Source organism: Mizuhopecten yessoensis, unplaced genomic scaffold (assembly GCF_002113885.1).
Source record: "Mizuhopecten yessoensis strain PY_sf001 unplaced genomic scaffold, ASM211388v2 scaffold4631, whole genome shotgun sequence".
Lineage (NCBI taxonomy): Eukaryota > Metazoa > Mollusca > Bivalvia > Pectinida > Pectinidae > Mizuhopecten > Mizuhopecten yessoensis.
In genome coordinates, this window is record NW_018405643.1 from 132,643 (window position 1) to 157,000 (window position 24,358).

Below are 24,358 nucleotides of genomic sequence, written 5' to 3' on the forward strand. Positions count from 1 at the left end.
CGTCCAGGTATATCAAGTTTGGTAACTTTTTTTTCCTTAATATTATCAATGATCTAACTAGTATTTTGTCGGCTCTGACATTTGACATCATCCCAATATAATTGGTTTATTTGATGGTACATTTGTAGACGGACTAAATTGCTCTATATACACGTACATATGATATTTTATAACGAAAAATTAATAAATTCGTATTATGACTTTACGATTTAAATGCGAAATTATAACATATCGGAACGTTTTGTTATTAAATTGATACACAGCATAGCGCGTTTTAAGTACAGATAACCTATCTAATATAATATGATAATAGCACATGGAATATAAGAATAGTGTTAAACATTAAATTGCATTCAGTTTTATTAATCAGATCTAGATAGCATATTGAATAAAAGTGAAATGATTATACCTGTTTATAATTATGTTTAAAATAACAGTCACTGAAGCAGGTGTTTTCTATATCAACATCATTCACAGGTTATGTATCAAAGCAAGTCTACACCATCTTTGTGCGTATTCAAAACAGTTACTATTTTCGCCCAAATCCTGCTCTGTTTTGATTTCTCCTGGGACCATTCGGTGTAGGTGACCGTGTCAAGAATAGCTCGTACGGTGGATGGTAATATGGCAGTATCTAGTTCCTCCAGTAGTATTACTGTCAACACCCCCGGTCCCTCTATTGCAGTTCTGGACTGTGTCAATGAAAGCTCAAATGTACACCATTCACTGTTGAGGATGGCCGTTGATAACACCAGAATGATGTTCTTGCTATGTTCAAAATGATTCGTGATGTTGTCCAGAATGAACCTGCCTACCTCAAAGTCTCTTTCATGTATGCATAGTCTACATCCAGCTTTGTCTTCTTATTCTGGGATCATGTGATTGAACACAAAGTCCCTGTTGACAATGGAGTAGATAACGAAAGCGTCGTAACGATAATCAGTATCACTCTCGATTCTTTTATATCCCACTCTCTTTATTCCTAGTATGTGCAGCCAGTAACTCAACCGGAACCGAAATTTATATCCCACCGATACAACGATAAGAATAATAATTGAGGGTACAAAAACGGCGATACATATGTTTCTTATTAAAGGATAATCGATATGTGAACATATTTTCGTAGTAGGGTTGTAGTTTTTCAACAACACGTTATTCATTTCTGGAGGATATCTGCACGCATATCTCCGAGGGTAGTTAACAATGATGGTATGCTTGGTAGATTTTATCCAGTCTAGGAACCATTTGAGATCACACGTGCACGTGTATGGGTTATTAGTTAGACATAATTTGTCAAGTGAGTTTAGGAAATGCTCTGGGAAAGACGTTTTATTCACAAGTTTTATGTTATTTCCGTCAAGGTACAGGCTTCGCAGTGACGTTACATTGCCAAACACTTCCGGGTCGTCGTCCCAGCCGCTTATGTAGTTCCCAATTAGTATCAAAGATTCTAAATTAGGAATATTTTGGAAGACGTTGCGTGGGAGTCCTTTTAGTGCTGTATTCTCCAAAATAAGCTTTTCTAATTTATTTAAATTCGTAAACAATTCCCCTAGAGCTTTCGACTCTGACGGAAGGAAGTTGCCGGTAAGCTCAAGCGACAGGAGGTTTGGTAGGGAAGCGAACACTGTCCTATACAACCAAGGCCGTTTATCAAATTTATATCGATTATTTCCAATGTTCAAATATTTAAGACTTGAAGAGTTGAATGCATACCCCTCAATGGTTTCTAAATGATCGCCGATAAACGTCATTGATAGTTTTTCCAGTTTTGGTAATTGTGCAAATGTGTTGCTTCGTATGAAGCTTACAGAGTTCTTATCAAGAAAAAGATTATGTAAAAACTGCAAACATTGAAAAGAAGACCCGTCAAGATCATGAATATAATTTTGCTGTAATTTTAGAGTTTTGTACTTCCCTGTCAACTGTGCAGTTGGGCCACAGAAAGATGGTACTTTAGTAAAGTGATTGTTGGCAAGGTTCATTGTGGAGATTGAAGTAGATTCGAATCCTGTAAAATTTATCTGCGAAAGAAAATTGTTAGATAAATCCAAATTTTGCAGAAAACGCAAACCAGAAAAATGTGTTCCACTTATATTCACGATCCAATTATTATTGAGAGAAATTGCGCTGATTGAAGAATTGTGTAATCCCGAAAACATGTCTTCCGGAACGGTCGTCCATTGATTTGATGTCAGTTTAACAGTTCGTATCTGAAGTGTGTATGCTAGAATGGGAGATATAAGATCTTGCGGTAATTCATAATTTCTGCTGATCTCCAAAGTAGATATTTTTGTAAGATTGACAAATGAATCCGGGTCAATGAGTTTGGTCAAAGTGTCTATGAAATGTAATCTTTCCACAGGAATCAAAGTAAGATTGGACAAAAACTTTCCCGTTATATTCGAAAAGTTTGTCTTTGTAAATAAAACAGTTTTTGCGTATGTTGGTAAAACTGGAATATACTGCATGTCACGTCCAGTGCAGTTAACTAACTTCGAGGAAGGAAAGCATCTGCATAGTTTCTGAAGACACGTGTCTGCATTTTTGAAGGTTTCACAATGTACACAACTAGTGTACAATACCAACAACAGGGATAGCATTCCAAAACGTTGAATCATGTCGTTGGACATTTGGATCTGCAACAACAAAATAATCTGAATCATAATTGATATAATATAGACAGACGAATTAGGTACACTGAGTTACGTTTTATCTTTTGACATATGCAAGCTTCTCAACTAGAGAGATATTTGGTTAACACGTATCTGTATTTCGCTCATACATAGATAATAATGATAATACCAACATAGAAACCAATAAACAAACCATAAGATTGGGGCTTTTTTTTTTTTGCGCCAAATGTCGGGCGTATTTGTGTGAATTTACAGGGTTTCTACGGAAATAAATACACAAAAACCAGATAATTGTGTCTGCTATTCAATGTGACAGACATGAACACCCTGTTACATAATTACTTTTAACCTGATAAAGAATTTGTTTTACTATTACATGTATTTATGATTGGAGTACTTACGTTTAAATTCAGTGCTCTATAACAATCATACTATTCTCTGCTGAAAGAAGCGTGCCTGTTACAGGAGACCACAGTATTCCAAGAATAAAACAACTAAGATATTAACCGCACTTACGATAGACAGGACATTAGTTCCGAGAAACAGGTTAGCAATAGTCCCGTGACTCTAACTTGAGATATGCACGCTTAAGATGAATTGCGGAAGGAAGCTAATTTCCGCTGCATACAAACTCTTTTAAATTATACTTTAATTACCCATAATAATAATAATATACTTAATATAAAAATTGACATAGTCACATGAGTGAACAACTTTTTTAAATAATTGTGGATATATTTAAATTAGATTTAAGCGCTTTATTATAGGCTTGTCAGCTTGAATGAAAATGTACAATAAAAAAAACACCTCTAAACGATGATCGATACATGTGCATACCGTACTGAGCGCTCACCGCTCGTCTGTACCGTAATTACATTGGAATGTGGTCTCGTTTTTGACATGCCTTTTGTTAGAAGCTACCGAGCAGGAATTCAGTGTAGTATTTCCACATTAGCACAGGAGTAATGTTACCCTTTTTTGATGTTTCAAGATGTCTGCCAAATATTACATGGCACGATTTATGTAATACATCTAACAGAAAAATTGATGTTAGGTATTCACATGATCTATAACACCCCAAGTTATATTATTATGAACGGTTATAACACAATCAAAAGCATTGAAGCAGGGGCATTTTACGTTGGCAAGCTAGTTAAACACCTTGCTCATATGATAGGTATTTACGAACAAGGCCTACATACGTGGTACAATGTTAAAAACAAAACATGTACTTAAACGTTTTTTGCACCGTCGATTGGAATCAATTCTAAAGTGCGTCCTGCCGAAAGTGAAATGCACATCTGCGTAGGAAAAGAACTCTACAGACGTACTCGTTATGGTTTGAAGTGTTTCTTTCCTAAAACGGGTTTAAAAATTAAAGTTATCGACGTTTTTGACGAATCAGATTTCGTAATAAAAATATCTGCGTTTTGACAATTCGGGCTTCAGAATTTGCCACATTATGATTGATTGAAAAAAACCGGAACAGAAACCTTCACCGGGAAGCCTGCAATACCGAACGCGAGAGGATATGATCAACAAGAGTTTGAAGTGAATTTTACCAGTTTTGACCTCATCACAGACAAGTTTCATGTTTGGCTCAAAGGTGTGTGCCACCCTTTCAACAGGAAACCGTCGGCTTAACGAAACCTGGGCCTGTGCATGTTATTTCAGACATTTGTAACGAATTGATCCCCTGTGGTTCAAGGCAGGAAGTCGAGGGGGATTCGAGATTCATTTATATATGATAAGGCGGCAGGCTAATTGCTGAGAGTTTGTAACGTGTTAAGGAAAATACATTGCCATGCTTTTTAAATGTACAAATTGTATTTAGACGTGTTGAAAAAAAGTTTCTTTTAACAAGTTATTTCATCAGTGTTGTCTCTTCTATTTAATTAAAAACAACGAAACTTACAAAAAATGACAAACATCAAGCATTCCATTAAGTCCCCTTTACATGCACAATGTCTTTTACCATTAACGTTATCATTTCTAATATTTGTTCTACCCTTTGATTGTATCCAAATTTAATGAAGGCGTTAATTGCACTTATTTTAAGCTCACCTGGTTCGAAGGACCATGGTGAGCTATTGCCATACCGCAGCGTCCGTCGTCCGTCCGTCAACTCTTCCTTTAAATCGCTACTATACTACTAAGTATATTTTGACCAAATTTGGTCTGGAGCATCCTTGGGTGAAGGGGAAGCAATTTTGTATAAACGGTTTGTCTGACCCCCTGGGGGCAGAGAGTCGGGGCAAAATAAGGGTAATAGAGGAATAGCTTAAATTTTCTTCTTCTCTGTTGGGATTAAGGGATTTTGACCAAAATTGATCAGTAGCATCATATTTGAAAGCGAAATCAATTTCGAACAGCGGGAATTCAAAGCCTGTCAATTTTAACCGTTACGTGACAACGATATTCTTTAGTTGTATATCGAAGGATCGAACTAGTCTTCTTGTCTCACCAACAAGGTGGCGCACACTGAGCCTTCAATTTTGCTATACAATATTCCAGGGGTGTAGAGAGCCTAACCCCTGGATATCGAGGATGTCTACCGTAGGGATTAAAGGATTTTATCCTTATTTAGTCTGGAGCATCCTTGGGCTAATGGACGCAATTTTTTATAAACGGTGACAGTGGCCCCCTTGGGGGCAGAGGAGAGGAGCCCAATAAAGGAAATAGAGGTTAAACCTTTAAAATCCTTTTTCTATCGTAGGGATTAATACATTTTATCGTTATATAGTCTGGAGCATCCGTGGGCAAAGGGAACTCAGTTTTGTATAAATGGTGGATGTGGCCCTCCTTGGGGCAGTAGGACGGAACCAAATATGGGAAATGGCGGTAAAATCTTTAAAATCCTTCTTCTACCATAGGGATTAAGCGGTTTTATCCCAATTTGTTCTAGATTATCCTTGGGCAAAAGGAACTCAATTTTGTATAAACAGTGAGTGTGGCCCCATGGGGACTGAGAAGCGGGGCCCAATAGGGGAAACATAGCAAATTCTTCAAAATCCTTCTTTTTCTGTAGGAATGACAGGATTTTTCCAAATTTGGTATGAAGCATCCTTGGGTGAAGTGGAAACATTTTTTGTATAAACGGTGTGTTTGACCCCCTGGGTTAAAGAGAAGGGGTTCAATAAGGGATATAGAGGAATAGCTTTAGTTTCCTTCTTCTTCCGTGGGGATGAACAGTAGCATCATATTTGGAAGGGAAATCAATTTTGTATAAATGGTGGGTTTGGACACCCTGGGGCTTGATGGGCGGGGCCCAATAAAGGGAAACAGCAAATTCTTCAAAATCCTTTTTCTTCTGTAAGAATGACAAAATGGTAGAAGGGGAACCATTTTTTTTTATAAACGGTGGGTCTGACCCCCGTTTTGGCAGAGAGGGAGGGCCAAAGATGAAAAATAGCCTTTGAATCAATCTTCTTCTGTAGGAATGATAGGATTTTTCCAAATTTGGTATGAAGCATCCTTGGGTGAAGCGGAAGCAATTTTGTATCAACGATGGGTCTGACCCCCCACCCCTGGGGACAGAGGGGTGGAACCCAACAGGGGAAACATAGCGAATTCTTCGAAATCTTCCTTTTGTTTTAGGAATGACAATGATTTTGTCCAATAGCATATAAATATAACCCCTGACAATCACTAATTATAATTCACTGAGTTACATGTACCTAGTCACGAACAGTAACAGACGCACGACCTATGGATAACTGAGATACCTGATCACAAAAAAATTATTGTTCACTGAGATACCTTGACACAAAAACTTACTATAGACCACTGAGATACCTGGTTACAAACTCTCACTATAGACCACTGAGATACCTGTTTACAAACACTTATCATCGACCATTGAGATACCTGATCACAAAATAATATAGTTCACTGAGATATCTTGACACCATAACTTACTATAGACCACTGAGATACCTGGTTACAAACTCTCACTATAGACCACTGAGATACCTGTTTACAAACACTTATCATCGACCATTGAGATACCTGATCACAAAATAATATAGTTCACTGAGATATCTTGACACCATAACTTACTATAGACCACTGAGATACCTGGTTACAAACTCTCACTATAGACCACTGAGATACCTGTTTACAAACACTTATCATCGACCATTGAGATACCTGATCACAAAATAATGTAGTTCACTGAGATACCTTGACACAAAAACTTACTATAGACCACTGAGATACCTGGTTATAAACTCTCACTATAGCCCACTGAGATACCTGTTTACAAACACTTATTATCGACCATTGAGATACCTGATCACAAAATAATATAGTTCACCGAGATACCTTGACACAATAACTTACTATAGACCACTGAGATACCTGGTTACAAACTCTCACTATCGACCGCTGAGATACCTGTTTACAAACACTTATCATCGACCATTGAGATACCTGATCACAAAATAATATAGTTCACTGAGATACCTTGACACAAAAACTAACTATAGACCACTGAGATACCTGATTACAAACTCTCACTATAGACCACTGAGATACCTGTTTACAAACACTTATCATCCACCATTGAGATACCTGATCACAAAAAAAGTTAGTTCACTGAGATACCTTGACACAAAAACTTACTATAGACCACTGATATACCTGGTCACAAACTCTCACTATAGACCACTGAGATACCTGGTTACAAACTCTCACTATAGACCACTGAGATACCTGGTTACACACTCTCACTATAGACCACTGAGATACCTGGTTACACACTCTCACTATAGACCACTGAGATACCTGGTTACACACTCTCACTATAGACCACTGAGATACCTGGTTACACACTCTCACTATAGACCACTGAGATACCTGGTTACACACTCTCACTATAGACCACTGAGATACCTGGTTACACACTCTCACTATCGACCACTGAGATACCAGGTTACATACTCTCACTATAGACCACTGAGATACCTGGTTACAAACTTTCACTATAGACCACTGATATACCTGTTTACAAACACTTATCATCGACCATTGAGATGTCTGGTCATAAACCATTACATTAGACTATTGAAGCAACACTTCCTCAGAGGTCAAGTCAAGACGAGATAAAAAAATAATAATGAAATATCACGTTTGTGAGTTGTTCACATTTTTGAGTTGTTGGTTTGTAAACAACTTCAAGGACGAGCACTGCTTTAATACGTTATTTGCATTTATAGCCTTACGCATCGAGATATAATTTACAAAATTATGTAAAATGTAGTATGGCAGGTTTTGTAACTGACTCACCCTTAAAAGCTTTTAACTTTTTGATGTGTTGGTTTTATGCATCCAAGTATGTTAATTTTAGAGATAAAGTTTGAAGACGCTTGACGATCATTAGATTTCTTTACACACGTGTGCCGCGCCACTGGTCGTAAGAATTCAATTAATCATAACTCGGTCAATGTTTTCAAATATCTAGCTGAAGTTTGGTACATACATAATGTAGGTGTATCATAGTCATATAAATAACACACAGGGGCTGGGTTGCGGGATATTATCGGTTAGTAATAAACCTATACACACCAGTTAATAACAGCAACACTTTTTCTCGCTGTTTATACACATTCTAAAACCTTATAAAAATTGAGGGTAGAAAAAAAAACCGGTACCGAGGTGTTTTTTTATATCCTCAATTTGTATAAGGTTTTAGAATGTGTATAAACACCGGATTCGATAAAAAGTGTTCCTGTTATTTACTGGTGTGTATATGTTTATTACTAACCGAAAGTATCCTGAAACCGAGCCCCTGTAGAATCACGAACTCTAGAGTTCTATTCACACATGTGTGCCACGCCGACGATAGTAAAAATTCAATTCATCAGAACTCGGTCATTTTTTTCAAACATCTAGCTGGAATATATACCAATTAAAGTCCTATGAATAACATGTCCTCTTATGTCGCTTACTTAGGTAAGTATTTTAAAAGATATTGTGTGGCGATAATTTCCTAATTGTACATGTTAGTACCTGAACACACGTGCCACGCCGCCAATCGTATAATTCAATTCATCATAACTCGGTCAATTTTTCAAACATAAAATTGAAATTATAATCATATTAACAACATATCTTCTAATGTCACTTACTTTATTCGGTATTTTTAAAGATTTTGTCTGGCGACGCTTGTTGTCACTTGAAGACGCTTGTTGTCGGTTGAAGACACTTTTAAGGAGGACCCACACTCGGGAGTCTCAGGTCATCATCTCAGGAAATCAAATTGTATGGCAATGCAAGCCTAAAATCAACTGTGTCATATGGTGTACAACTGTAGTAATAGCTTCTAGCCAGGTAGTCTCGTTCAACCAGACGCTTGATCACTTGTAGTTCAAGGGTCTGGTTTACCAAAGGGCAGTGCTTTTACTTTCGTTTTCGGACGTTATAAAAGAAGCATCCCTGTATTCACTATTATCGAGAAAAAATTAAGAAAATGAATGTCAATTCTCCAGAATAATGCCAAATATTTCCACTGAATAAATCATAACTGAGCACAAAGCTGACTGACTGAGGTTGGAAAAAAGCATGCAAAGCAAGTGAGATGTTACCTGTACCCCATTCAAAACACTACAGGTTCCTACTCAGGTAATCTGGCTTGACTTGTATCAATAGCTTTGTTAGCTTCACGAATTATTGGTAAACTGGCCAATGAAAATAGACTATTTGAAGTATTTTCTTGCATTTTTCTCGATAATAGTAACACACAGGTATTTTTTTCGTAAATTAATATATTCAATGCAATTTTCCCCCACTCAAAATCTGACTTCAAAGGTTTAAAAAGGTGTGTCTACCTTTGACCAATGAAATAATTTATTAGAATCCTGGTAAGCCTCGTTATGANAGAGAGAGAGAGAGAGAGAGGGAGGGAGGGAGGGAGGGAGGGAAGGAGCAAATGAGCTTTTACAGAAATAGAAATTGAGGGAGGGGGGCTGAGAAGACAACAAGCGGTCAAAGTGGCGAAGATGTTGAGTCCATGTGTGTCCATTTATTAGTGCAACTATTTATTTAACTTGAAACATAATAACAATTTTAATTTCAACAGTAAAGTGGCAGGGAGTTACATTTCCCTCCTTTAATCAAAATTTGACTAACAGAGGTAAAATATACACATGTATTCTATCTTTTTTGGGTTTGTTAGGGATTGGGAGTGATTTCTAATAATTTATTCCATTACTTCCAGGAATTTTCCATCTTTAAAGCAGTATCTACTCCTTTGCCTATAGAAATATATTTTGAATTCCGTAGTGGTCTATAATAGCATTTTTTAAAGCATGAATTGTTAGAGTTTGTTGCAAGAGTCTTGTTGAACGAGACTACTAGCCATGCTATTACTTCACTAACGTCCACGTTAGAAAATTTCCTATATTGTAAATATTTTTGAGAAATCTTATCTTAGAGATTTAGGATACATATATTACAACTTTGAAATATTTCAACATCAAGAAATTTAATATTAAAGAACATGCTATAATTTCACCATTTTGATAACTAAATACTGATATATGAGATATCTAAAACTGAAATATATTGTATGAAGGTTCTTATTATGGGAATTTAAGGCGTTTCCCCTGTCAACTACAAGTAAATGCAGAGATACAACTGTGGAGAACCGTGATAACTTGTCATGAATAACCTTATGTACTTGATTTGAATTGCATGTACCAGTATATGTATGCAATCTTTTTTTGACAATTATATTGCAGAATCATAATTGATATTAATGGAAAATTAAGGATCGTTTTATTTTACTAGTAAATATCTTGGAATAAAACAAACTAATATTTTTTTACACATTGCAAATTGTAGTTCTGAGCCTGGCATAAACTTGGTACAAAATACCGGTATATTAATTTCCAGTGTGAAAGAAAAAACATATATTATGCAAAGGTTAAAACATTTTAAAAATGGAAATAAATCTTGAAAGAAAAGGTCAGTTGTGCTAAAGATATTTCTATAGTGTAGAGGTCACCACACTCGCCACTCTGTGGTGGGAGACCCAGGTTCAAATCCGGGTGGAAATAATGCAAACATATATAAACATAAACAACTAGTTATATATACAACTCAGTTCCCATTACTTGGTACATTTTATATAAATATATGTATCCTTGTTAATTTGTTCTTTACTGCATTCATACAAAAACAGGACATTCGAATATATCGGTAGGCAGTGAGTATTACATTTATGATTTGTGAACTTAAGCTATAAAATGTTGTTTTTTTAGTTATCAAAGTCTTAGTGTTGACCTCTTGTGAATACCCTCTGTTCGTCATAGTAACCTTTAAACCACTTTAGTTAATTTTTGAAGGAAAGTTTCATGGTCAAATGCAAGCCAAATTTATGAATTACGTGTGAATCTAATCTGCAAGGGGTTTGAGGTCAAAATATGTCAAATTGACTAAATTTTCAACAGTCTTCTTATTCGGGCACAGAGATGCTAAAATCAAATACTCTTCATAGATGAAAGGTCCTGGGACTTTTTCAAATTTATGAATATTTTGCTACCTCTGGATCATTCATTCCTCCTTGAGAAAGGGTTAATGTTTAGGCTAAAACAAAAAACAAGAGGCACAGAGGGCATGTATCGCTCACCTGGAAATGTTAGCAAAATTGAAGTTAGAATAGCGTATTGTTACTGAAAGTGTACATGTATTATATGGTTAGTCAGCGGTTATATTTATATGCAAGACAAAATCTTGTCATTCCTAAAATAAAAGGAGGATTTCGAAGAATTAGCTATGTTTCCCCTATTGGGCCCCGCCCCTCCGTCCCCAGGGAGGGTCAGATCCATCGTTGATACAAAAGTAGGTCCCCTTCACCCAAGGATGCTTAAGACCAAATATGGACTAATCCTGTCATTCCTACAGAAGCAAAAGGATTTAAACACTATTTTTCATCTTTGGCCCTGCCTCTCTGCCAAAAAGGGGGTCAGACACCCCATTTATACAAAGTTGCATTAATTGGTTCCCCTTCACCTAATGTCTATGTCTATGCTTGTACCACTGTTTGTTACTATGTTTGGAGAGGACTTAAATAGGCTATGCCTGCTGCCCAATCCATTTGTCCTTTGACAATAAAATTTATTGAAATTGAAACCCATACATGTATGTAGCTAAAATTGTGGATTTTCCAGTAGGCTATTTATAGCTCGACTCTGACCCTGTGTGTGCCATTCTAGTACTACAGTCTTTACATAATTATGGATATCAAAATAGCTTTACCAAGTAATTCCAGCAGACGATTTCGCTCTGAAGAGTAATAATTTAATCTATTATATAGGACACTCAGTTATTTATCATTGATCAACTGAGTTGAACTGAATCGCAATGAGAACGAGGGCCATATATCTATGTGTGTATTGACGTGATAAAGGGAAATTAGATTCCGTAGACAGACCATTTTTTTTAATTCAAACCTTGCATATGTGTAGGCGCTATTGTATAGTACTTGGAAGAGCTTATTGGCTTCCTGGAAAAGCTGCTACATGAACAAATTGTTTCTTGGAAAAGTTGCATAATTACGAAAGCCTATTAATACCTAACGACACAAATTATTATCTCGTAATTTCGTTTTACGTTATCTCGTCAATACGGCTTAGGTGATCTCGTTTTTCCGAGTTATGTTATTTCGTTATTACGACTTAAAGTAGTCGTTAAAAGTAGGTACGCAGAATCAAAGAGAAGAACAACAACCTGTTCGTTAACAAACATATGTCCCCACCCCACTATTCCGCTTTCATGGGAATTAATTTGAGCTTTATTTCGTGTGGCAATAATCGGCTCTCGTACGTAATCGACCGGCAAAAAATCACAATATTTAACCTGGAATGCGTGTAAATCATGCAACCCTATACCCGTAATGAGTTACTTTACAAGAAGTGTATCGTACTAAATTAAATAGAATATAAAAAGGTACCGTTAAGAGGACTTAGTTATATTCAAACTGTCTTATACAGAACTAATGCATCATACTAGTTGCATATAATAGTAGATACATACGCAAATGCACATATCTCTAGACTCGGGACCTAATTGCGGTGATATCGGAGGAAGGTAACGACGTCCTGCTCTAAATCTTTACAATACTATCTGCCACAATAGCAAGATTGTGTATCCAGAGTGTGTGAAACGTCCATATGTGTATTTTATTTTAAAGACATGACGTGTTCTTGTCACTCGGTCAACAATGTCTTTCATACGGAATAGCATGAAGGCCATTGTATTTTTCTGACAATATTTTTTTATTGAATATCTTGAATGTTAAAGATCGGCACACATGTACTGGCATTACCGTGAAAGATCATTCTTTAAAGTGGAATGGGAAGAATGTATAATATAACAAGCCGTACGTACAAGATAACGAGCTAAACGTACAAGAAAACAATTCGTACTTACAAGATATCAAGCCGTTCGTACAAGATAACACATTGTACCAACAAGATAACAAATTGTATGTACAAAAAACCACACTGTACATGTACGTACAAGATAACAAGTTGTACACACAAGATAACAAGTTTACGTACAAGATAACAAATTGTACAACATAACAAACTGTACTTACAAGATAACAAGTTGTACGCACAAGATAGCAAGATGTACGTACACGATAACAAATGGTACGTACAACATAGCAAACTGTACTTACAAGATAACAATCTGTACGCACAAGATAGCAAGATGTACGTACAAGATAACAAATGGTACGTACAATATAACAAATGATACGCACAAGATAACACGCTGTACGTACAAGATAACAAGTTGTTCGTACAATATATCAAGTTATACATACAAGATAACAAGTTGTACATACAAGATAACACGATGTACGTACAAATTAGCAAGTGTTACGTACAAGATAACAAGTTGTACGCACAAGATAACAAGTTGTACGTACAAGATAACACGATGTACATACAAGATAACAAGTTGTACGTAAAAGATAGCAAGCTGTAAGTATAAGATAACAAGCTGTTAGTATAGGGTGACAAGCTGTAAGTATAAGATTATAAGCTATAAGTATAAGATTATAAGCTATAAGTATAAGATTATAAGCTATAAGTATAAGATTACAAGCTCGATCTTTACAAACATCATGACAAATAGGGACGGCTTACTAAGGGCGTTTATAGAGCCTTTCATTAGGTCGCAATGTATTCCAGGGCTGCAGAGAACGATATGAGGACTTTCCTTGTGAGTTATAATACATGTATCTGATGTGTAAGATTTGTTGTGCCGTGCCGTTCGTCTCCACAGCCCCAGTTCTTACTATGAGGAGGTGACACAGTTACTCAGATTTTACTGTATAGCAGATTTGCATGGCAAATGTGTCCAATGAAAAAGAAAACGCTATCCCCTCCAAAACACATACAGTTTTTATATCCTATCTTCAAAAAGAATCCATATTTTTGTTCTTCTGTTTCTCTTTTCATCTTCTTCTTATTGTTATCATTTTTTTGGACCTAGTTTTACCGATTTGGAGTTCGAAGAATATGGTTTTAATTACAATTTGGTAAGCTCTATGTCCTGTTGAATTTTAAGTACTTAAGAAAACAAATCCAGCAAACTTCTACATCGGAAAACCAGTATCATTCTCAATGAATTTGTGCATCATTTTATGAAAATTGCACATATTTCTTTGTATTTGAAATGACATTGGTTTATTTCGCCTTCTCTCGTGCAATTATATTTACATTCGAGTCGATATATCGTCTTCTGATGTTGATCGTGCTAAACGTACTTATGATTGTTGATTATAATAAATATAACTGAAGTATGTTCGTATTCTGTTGATTATCTATTTTTGTTATAAATGATTTGATTGAGGCTGAAATGTGCTTGTTTGTACATGATTAAAATTAATGCAATTTACTTCTCATAATCTGAAATCCTTGGTAGACTTATCCGCATGGAAGCTGCCCAACGCAAAATAAACATTATATATTTTATATTAAACTTTATTAATTGATATTATTATACATGCGCAAAGTGTTAAATGATAAAATGGCAAAAATGAACTGTTGTTGTTCAAATTGAAATGTTTTTGCTGTGTAGCTGGACGGTAAACAATTTGCATGCGAAAAAGATTTACATATCAAGTTTCAGAATTTCTGGAATAAAAAAAAATGGAAATCAAATTGTTATTAATATCAAAGAAAAGAAATTGAATATAAGATTATTAACAAATTAAAAAACATTGGCGCCAAGTAACCTTGGCTCCAAATACGCGATTCCAATTGTTGGCTGTCTATCAGTATGTACACTCCTATTATTGGTATTGTTTTAATTATTAGGTGAAACTAAAGCGCTTTTGATTTTTGACCCCGCAAAAGGTGATAATAACACAAGAGATAATACGACAAAATCAGGAAGCATACTGATCAAATGTGGAAATAATATTTTTTAATACATGTAACACGCTTGGAAGAAGATTGTATGAATTTGCTCTGCGTGCTTTCAACATAAAAAAGAATCATCGAAAATCACGTGTTATGTTTAATTGTTATCTTTGATCTATCATAGCACTTTATGTAATTAACGCATTTTTTTTTTAAATGCATATAAGGAAAAAAAGTGAAATACGGGATTTTTTTTAACTTCTTAGTGGAGCACATCCTCAATAAAACTATGGTGTATCATAACATAATGAACGAAAACAATCAAAATTGTGGTTAAACTAAACATTTGACGTCTATCTATATACACCACACAATAAGGACAACTCAAATATTACGAGATATGAGGATCTTTGATGTGCACGCAACTGCTTCGTAGCTGACATATCGGCTACGTTCTTAGCCTGATTAAATCTTCTTGTCATATTGTTATACTGATATCAAACTGTGGACACTGTCGACTTTGTACGTCATTCAGAAATATTTGACCCACTGACATAGTTTGAAATATAACAGGCATTAAAGGTGGAGAAATTATCACTTGCCCATTCCACACTCGAGTAACTCACGTTAATACACAATTCGATTTGTTTTCAACGACTGCAGGATAAACAATTATCGGTCTCCTCAAATCAGGAAATTTGTAATTAAAACCTCTCCATCGTTAACCTTATATTGGCCTTTAATTGCGTACCGTCTATGCTTGGCATGAGTCTTTATACGATCAAGGGGACATAGAGGACGACAAACTGTTTCGGATGATGGCAGCTTGGTTCTTGAGAGCTGCGTCACATAACTACCTATCGACAGACGACAGGTTGTAAAACGTACATCGTGACGCGATCGCGTACGCGATGAATCTTTAATCAAAACCGGAGACTGTGCTAAATATCTATTTTTCTCTCTTATTTATTGTATTTATTTGTGTCTATTAAAAGAGGAATCAAAGAATGAATGAATGAATAGTATTTCGAGTTTCCAACAATTAGAAAGTGAATAGGTAGAGCTACCTTGGTTATCAAAAATTGTCACTGTTACATTTCGGTAAAAATGACCCCAATGATGATATAAAGTATACGAGTCTGGCGGGTGACTTTTTTACCGAAAGTTGATCTAAACCCCCAAAACGTGTAAAATTACTCTGAACACCTTAGTTTAGGTCTAAATATAGCTCTTATTTATGAATGACGCCATATCTTGAGTAGCCTCGAAGTCAAGACAGTTTTATTGCGAGAGGGATTCTCTGAACTATTGATGTCTCAAATGTTCCGGGCCATAAACTTGTTAACCATTGGTTGTGGTACATGTAATACGGTGGTTTAATGTCAGCTTGAAAGTTGTATTACACTTCTGATCTGTAAGATAAGACAAGGTATCTTTTGAATGTGGAGGAAACGATATTTTCCATATTTCGTACTGAACAAATACAAAACATCCTGGATATAATGTAATCCTTTCTTTTAGTGAAAACACTCATTACATTTAGTTTTATGAACTTACTCTAACTAAAAATAAAACCTTGACAAAATAGTGTGTAGGCACGTGCTTACTCAAGCCTAGGGCAGCTATACAACATTATAAATCATTTCTCTACTTGCGTCTAACTTCTATGGATATCAAGCCCACTTTTCTATTTTTGTCTCGTAAAAATAGGAAATATTGTAAGATTGTATATCCTTACTGAACATTGTATATTAAAGTAATTCCAAACTTCGTACGAACTTTATAAGAGCAGCCTTATCTAGATAAAATTGACTTCATTTTTTTTTAAGTAAAACTACATGGTCAGATATTTTTAATTTCATCTTCGTGTGTATTATGCATAGTATTTCTACTAAAAAAACCACTTAGATCTTTCTGTTCGATAACATTTTATGAAGTGCCCTGGAGGGATCCAGAACTCTTAAAGTGAGCTCTACAATCAAATCTTAAAGATTTAATTTTCAAAATATGTTCTTACGTTAAAAAAAAAAGGAAAATAAATACAAATTCGAGCATGATCAAAAAGTTATTGACGAGGAAGGCAAGGCAATGTATTTATCTGTAATCTGCATAAATGTAAAATATCTATAAAAAATCTAAAAAAAACGTTAGAATTTTTATCTCAATTCGTTCCAATAATGTATTACACTTTGGAAACGACGTTTTGTTATATTAATACGGGGCGTAGCAAATAGAAACTCCGTTACTTATTCATGTTTTAATCCTTTTCAAATATAAATGGCTTCACAAATTTATTCTATTAAAATTAGTGACTGTATTTCTGAAATCTTTCATACAAGTGTGGGCGATAATTTGTGAGTCGCCAAGCAGAAGGTTGCGAACGCATTTTCTGAAATTGTAAGGATATGGTTTCCTATTTAACTGTCATATGCCTGGTAGCTGGGGAAAGGGGGATGGGGTAGCATACACAGCTGGTATACGGTACGTTTGTCTCTTTGAACATCACTAGCGGACGTTTAATAAATCAACGTGTATTTAGGGTTATATATCTGTCCAGGAGTGGTATATGTATGTGTCGTTAGCACCATAAACCAACATATAATTAAACCCGACTGTTACCAGCGAAATATTTTGTGTTTTTCTATACTCTTACAATATTGCCAAGTCCTGTTGTTGTTGGCTTTTGAAATTTTCCATTGGCGTATAGTTCGAAAAAAAGACAATTTTTCCTTACTCATTACATAAATGCATTTTCACTTTTATCTAGAGAGAAAATGCCTCTTTAATATGAAGGCGAAAACCATTCTCCACCTGGGAAGGATTCACTAGTACCCTAAACTTTCCATAACAGAGAGTACTTTTCCCTCGTTTTTATTTTCATTAGCAAATATTCCGCTTTCTGGCGACACATCACCATTCGCCATCTTGTAGTTTTTTAATAAATGTTTCCCCAAGGAAATAAATATTATACATCGAGACATAACTGTTCACAGCAAAAACAAACCATTTCATAGTTAACTCCATTGTTTATCTGTTATTCACTCAGCTGTTATCCGTACGGCTATTTCTAGAGGCCATATTTAAATCTTGAATCTATTGTTATCTAATCAGGACGATGACATTAGTCACTTATGTGAGTACAATACATGTAACATTTGAAAACTCCCTTTTGACATTTCGTTATTTGATACTGTTGACATAATATCAGTTACTTTTCATGGATTAATAAATAAAGTAGTCTTCCGGACTAACCATTTTGTATTTATATGCTTAGTGATCAGCCAATGATATATAAAACTAGCAAGCATTAATATATTTTTAATGTGCAAAACTTATCTTAAATGACATGATACTACGAGAGAACAACATGTCTTAATATGCCTATACTAAGGGAAAAACGCTTACATGTTTTCATCAAATCTTGTCATTAATTCAAGTGGCGTAACTATAACACAATAGGACCGTATTCTCACTTGTGTCACACATTTCAAACGCCACTGATGCCGGCGGTACATTTAATTTGGTTCACTACATTACAAATTCAAGCATGTTTATGTTATGTTATGAAAGATAATGTATTACTGAATCTACCCTCAGGATGAAATTTGCTGAAGTTTAGCATCGGTTTAATCCTCAAAAATCTCTGTCTACATCAAATACGACTGAATTCCTTTATACTTCACGGCCAAGGTGGGATAGTCTCGTTCAGGTAGGCGACATCATGACTATCCTAATACACAATTATTTCTATCGTATCCTTATTAGTCTCTGAAAAATCGATGAATATTTAAAAACAAAACAAAATGACTAGAAATCCTCAATATTCATATTAAGAAATAATCTGGGATAAGATTAACTCAAAATATAGGTAGGTTACTGATTTTAAAAAAATTAAAAACTTTCAATATGAAATTGTACACAGGAACACATATAACAACACAAAATCAGTAAGGTAGAAACTACAATGTAAGAGCAACTGTACATATGCATGAAAGAGGGGCCCCTTAGTATATATTTATACATTAATAAGTAATTTTCTAGATTAATGAATGTATAGATAATATTTACATTTGTAATGTTCACATTTATACTTTTATATTATGCGAGGTAAAGTTTCAGAATACAATCATCTTAAGTCATAGGAAAAGTTAAATCGTTAGAGAATATTTGAAAACCTTCTGCTTAAAAAATACCTAAGGTTACACGATAAAAACATCACCCTTCGGGTTAGGATTTATCTGTTATACATTCAAAGTAAACAAACATACTTTTAATCTTTACCCGTTTCTTATAGAGAATGTACATGTATAAGCACAAACATGTCGAATTTTCATCGCTGATCAGACATTGAGGGATGGGGGTATGCAGGGTTCAATACTATACAGGGGAAAGACCTATTCATCAGCATTACATAAAATTATATATAAAGTCTTAGAGCCTTGCAAGATTCCGTCCAGGTATATCAAGTTTGGGAACTTGTTTTTTTTCCTTAATATTATCAATGATCTAACTAATATTTTGTCGGCTCTGACATTTGACATCATCCCAATATAATTGGTTTATTTGATGGTACATTTGTAGACGGACTAAATTGCTCTATATACACGTACATATAATATTTTATAACGAAAAATTAATAAATTCGTATTATGACTTTACGATTTAAATGCGAAATTATAACATATCGGAACGTTTTGTTATTAAAAAAGATACACATCATAGCGCGTTTTAAGTACACGTAAACTATCTAACATGTAATATGATAATAGCGACTGGAAAATAAGAATAGTGTTAAACATTAAATTGCATTCAGTTTTATCAATCAGATCTAGATAGCATATTGAATAAAAGTGAAATGATTATACCTCTCTATAATTATGTTTAAAACAACAGTCACTGAAGCAGGTGTTTTCTATATCAAAATCATTCACAGGTTATGTATCAAAGCAAGTCTACACCATCTTTGTGCGTATTCAAAGCTGTTACTATTTTCGCCCAAATCCTGCTCTGTTTTGATTTCTCCTGTGACCATTCAGTGTAAGTGACCGTGTCAAGAATAGCTCGCACAGTGGATGGCAATATGGCAGTATCTAGTTCCTCCAGTAGTATTACTGTCAACACCCCCGGACCCTCTATTGCAGTTCTGGACTGTGTCAATGAAAGCTCAAATGTACACCATTCACTGTTGAGGATGGCCGTTGATAACACCAGAATGATGTTCTTGCTATGTTCAAAATGATTCGTGATATTGTCCAGAATGAACCTGCCTACCTCAAAGTCTCTTTCATGTATGCATAGTCTACATCCAGCTTTGTCTTCTAATTCTGGAATCATGTAATTGAACACAAAGTCCCTGTTGACAGTGGAGTAGATAACGAAAGCGTCGTAACGATAATCAGTATCACTCTCGATTCTTTTGTAGCCAACTCTCTTTATTCCTAGTATGTGCAGCCAGTAACTCAACCGGAACCGAAATTTATATCCCACCGATACAACGATAAGAATAATAGTTGAGGGCACAAAAACGGCGATACATATGTTTCTTATTAAAGGATAGTCGATATGTGAACATATTTTCGTAGTAGGGTTGTAGTTTTTCAATAACACGTTGTTCATTTCTGGAGGATATCTACACGCATATCTCCGAGGGTAGTTAACAATGATGGTATGCTTGGTAGATTTTATCCAGTCTACGAACCACTTGAGATCACATGTGCACGTGTATGGGTTATTAGTTAGACATAATTTGTCAAGTGAGTTCAGGAAATGCTCTGGGAAAGACGTTTTATTCACAGGTTTTATGTTATTTCCGTCAAGGTACAGGCTTCGCAGTGACGTAACATTGCCAAACACTTCCGGGTCGTCGCCCCAGCCGCTTATGTAGTTCCCAATTAGTATCAAAGATTCTAAATTAGGAATATTTTGGAAGACGTTGCGTGGGAGTGCTTTTAGTGCTGTATTCTCCAAAATAAGTTTTTCTAATTTATTTAAATTCGTAAACAATTCCCCCAGAGCTTTAGACTCTGACGGAAGGGAGTTGCCGGTAAGATCAAGCGACAAGAGGTTTGGTAGTGAAGCGAACACTGTCCTATACAACCAAGGCAGTTTATCAAATTTATATCGATTATTCCCAATGTCCAAATTTTTAAGACTTGAGGAGTTGAATGCATACCCCTCAATGGTATGTAAATGATCGCCGATAAACGTCATTGATAGTTTTTCCAGTTTTGGTAATTGTGCAAATGTGTTGCTTCGTATGACGCTTACAGAATTCTTATCAAGAAAAAGATTATGTAAAAACTGCAAACATTGAAATGAAGACCCGTCAAGATCACGAATATAATTTTGCTGTAATTTTAGAGTTTTGTACTTCCCTGTCAACTGTGCAGTTGGGCCACAGAAAGATGGTACTTTAGTAAAGTGATTGCTGGCAAGGTTTATTGTGGAGATTGAAGTAGATTCGAATCCTGTAAAATTTATCTGCGAAAGAGAATTGTTAGATAAATCCAAAATTTGCAGAAAATGCAAACCAAAAAAATGTCTTCCACTTATATTCACGATCCAGTTATTTTTAAGAGAAATTACGCTGATTGAAGAGTTGTGTAATCCCGAAAACATATCCTCCGGAACGGTCGTCCAGCGATTTGATGTCAGTTTAACAGTTCGTATCTTAGGTGTGTATGCTAGAATGGGAGATATAAGATCTTGTGGTAATTCATAATTTCTGCTGATCTCCAAAGTAGATATTTTTGTAAGATTGACAAATGAATCCGGGTCTATGAGTTTGGTCAAAGTGTCTATGAAATGTAATCTTTCCACAGGAATCAAAGTAAGATTGAACAAAAACTTTCCCGTTATATTCGAAAAGTTTGTCTTTGTAAATAAAACAGTTTTTGTGTATGTTGGTAAAACTGGAATATACTGCATGTCACGTCCAGTGCAGTTAACTAACTTCGAGGAAGGGAAGCATCTGCATAGTTTCTGAAGACACGTGTCTGCATTTTTGAAGGTTCCACAATGTACACAACTAGTGTACAAAACCAACAACAGGGATAGCATTCCAAAACGTTGAATCATGTCATTCGGCATTTGGATCTGCAACAAAAAAATATTCTTAATCATAATTCATACTGAATGGTGATACAATATATTAAGTACACTGAGCTCCGTTTAATCTTTTGACATATGTAAGCTTCTAAATTGAAGAGATATTTGGTTAACAATTAACAATTCTGTATTTTGCTCTTAAATATATAATAATTCAAAAGACCATCATCTTCCCCAGGAGGTTTGAACACCATCACTTACCCGGTCTTTTATGTATACCCAAAATAGTATATTACATACACAAATAAAATAGCATAAATAACACCATATTCAGTAAGACAACTTGGATATATTTGCTGTGCTTTGAAATAATTATTTAAAAAAAATGTTGTTGCCTGGAAATTAAAATTGATATCAAAATCAATTTATCTTAAAACATGTGATACATAATACGATATAAGGTTTCAATAGTAGTTCATACCTTTAACACTTTATCTTTTAATTTACCTTTATGTATATATACATATCGCTAAAGTGGTAAAAGTGGTGTTTAATTGTGTTGAGTACAGGCTAATAAAGCTATAAAGTCATCGGTTTGTGTACGTTGTACATTAGGCAGGTTTGTAAAACATTTTCTCCTCTTGTTGTATATTTTATACTTGCGTAATTATATACTGTCAAGTTTCCTGTGCCTTGTGCATGCATGTCGTGTTGTCCGGGTAATTGAGTTGAGACGTGACGATGTGAACCCGCTTTGCTTGACAGCGTCTCCCGATCACTATTACATTGACTACCAACGAATGACGACGTAATTTACAGACCACCGACCAGTTGTCTGCCCCACCGCTAAGATGAAGTATGACGCACTTTGAAAACAACAGCAAAGTCTGCATATTTGATTACCTAATACCAAGATTATGGGCACTGTCAAAGGGATATGGTTCTCTATAGAAACCAATAAACAAACGATCAGATTGGTGCTTTTATTTGTTTGCGCCCAACGTAGGGCGTGTTTGTGTGCATTAACAAAAAACAGATCAATTTGTCTGCTATTCAATGTGACACACCCTGTTACATAATTACTTTTAAAACCTGATAAACAACTTGTTTTACTATTATTTATGATTCGAGTACTTACGTTTAAATTCCTCTCGTGTTTTAGTGCTCTGTAATAATCATAATATTCTCTCCTGAAAGAAGCGTGCCTGTTCCAGGAGACCACAGGAACTTAAGACTAAAATCACTAGGATAATAACCGCACTAGAGATAGACCGGACATTAGTCCCAAAAAACAGGTTAGCAATAGTCACGTGACTCTAACTTGAGATATGCACGCTTAAGATGACTTGTGGAAGGAAGCTGATTTCCGCTGCATACAAAGTCTTATAAATTATACACTAATTACACATAATAATAATAATTATAATAATATAATTAATATAACAAATGACAAAGTCACATGGGTGAAAAACTTGTTAGTATTTTAAATAAGTGTGGATATATTTAAATTAAATTTAAGCGCTTTATTATAGGCTTGTCAGCTTGAATGAAAATGTACAAATAAAAAACACCACTATTAACGATGATCGGTACATGTGCATACCGCACTGAGCGCTCAACGCTCGGCTGTATTGTAGTTACATGTACATTGAAATGTGGTCTCGTTTCTGACATGCCTTTTGTTAGAGGCTACCGAGCAGGAATTCAGTGTAGTATTTCCACATCAGCACAGGAGTAATGTTACCCTTTTTTGATGTTTCAAGATGTCTGCCAAATATTACATGGCACGATTTGTGTAATACATCTAACAGGAAAATTGATGTTAGGTATTCACATGGTCTATAACACCCCCAGTAATATTATTATGAACGGTTATAACACAATAACAAGTATTGATGCAGAGGCATTTTAGGTTGGCAAGCTAGTTAAACACCTTGCTCATATGACAGGTATTTACAAACAAGGCCTTAATACGTGGTACAATGTTTAAAACAAAACATGTACTTCAAAGTAATTTGCACCGTCGATAGGTATCAATTCTAAAGTGCGTCCTGCCGAACGTGAAATGCACATATTCGTAGGAAGAGAACTCCACAGCCCTATGACCATCAATATTTTATTAAAATAACTGGGCCTAAACTGGAACGTCACCTGCTCGACCCCCTCTGTGACATGCTGATATGCAATGCAAACTGTAACCTGTCTGTTGACATAGGAAATCAATTTTTTTGACAACAAATATTTGTATTGATGATCTTCAATTAGAAGGAAGTTATTTTTAAACGGGATTCATGATTA

At 35.3% G+C, this 24,358-nt stretch overlaps 2 protein-coding genes across 3 annotated transcripts; both read right to left on the minus strand.

Annotated features, from left to right (window-relative positions):
- Window positions 1–771: 771 nt before the first annotated feature.
- Window positions 772–8,968, minus strand: LOC110449509 (carboxypeptidase N subunit 2-like). Of its 2 annotated transcripts, none has more exons than XM_021496417.1 (2): window positions 8,765–8,968; window positions 772–2,639 (listed from the first exon to the last, which is right to left on the minus strand). In XM_021496417.1, exon 2 carries the CDS (start codon window positions 2,631–2,633, stop codon window positions 864–866), a length of 1,770 nt encoding a protein of 589 aa, XP_021352092.1. In that variant the 5' UTR covers window positions 2,634–2,639; window positions 8,765–8,968; the 3' UTR covers window positions 772–863. The 2 variants fall into 2 exon arrangements, with proteins under 2 accessions (XP_021352092.1, XP_021352093.1); XM_021496418.1 differs by lacking the exon at window positions 8,765–8,968 and adding an exon at window positions 3,038–3,256.
- Window positions 8,969–16,909: 7,941 nt separating this feature from the next.
- Window positions 16,910–23,341, minus strand: LOC110449510 (toll-like receptor 4). The gene is made up of 2 exons (XM_021496419.1): window positions 23,199–23,341; window positions 16,910–22,108 (listed from the first exon to the last, which is right to left on the minus strand). Exon 2 carries the CDS (start codon window positions 22,100–22,102, stop codon window positions 19,955–19,957), a length of 2,148 nt encoding a protein of 715 aa, XP_021352094.1. The 5' UTR covers window positions 22,103–22,108; window positions 23,199–23,341; the 3' UTR covers window positions 16,910–19,954.
- Between the last annotated feature and the right edge of the window lie 1,017 nt (window positions 23,342–24,358).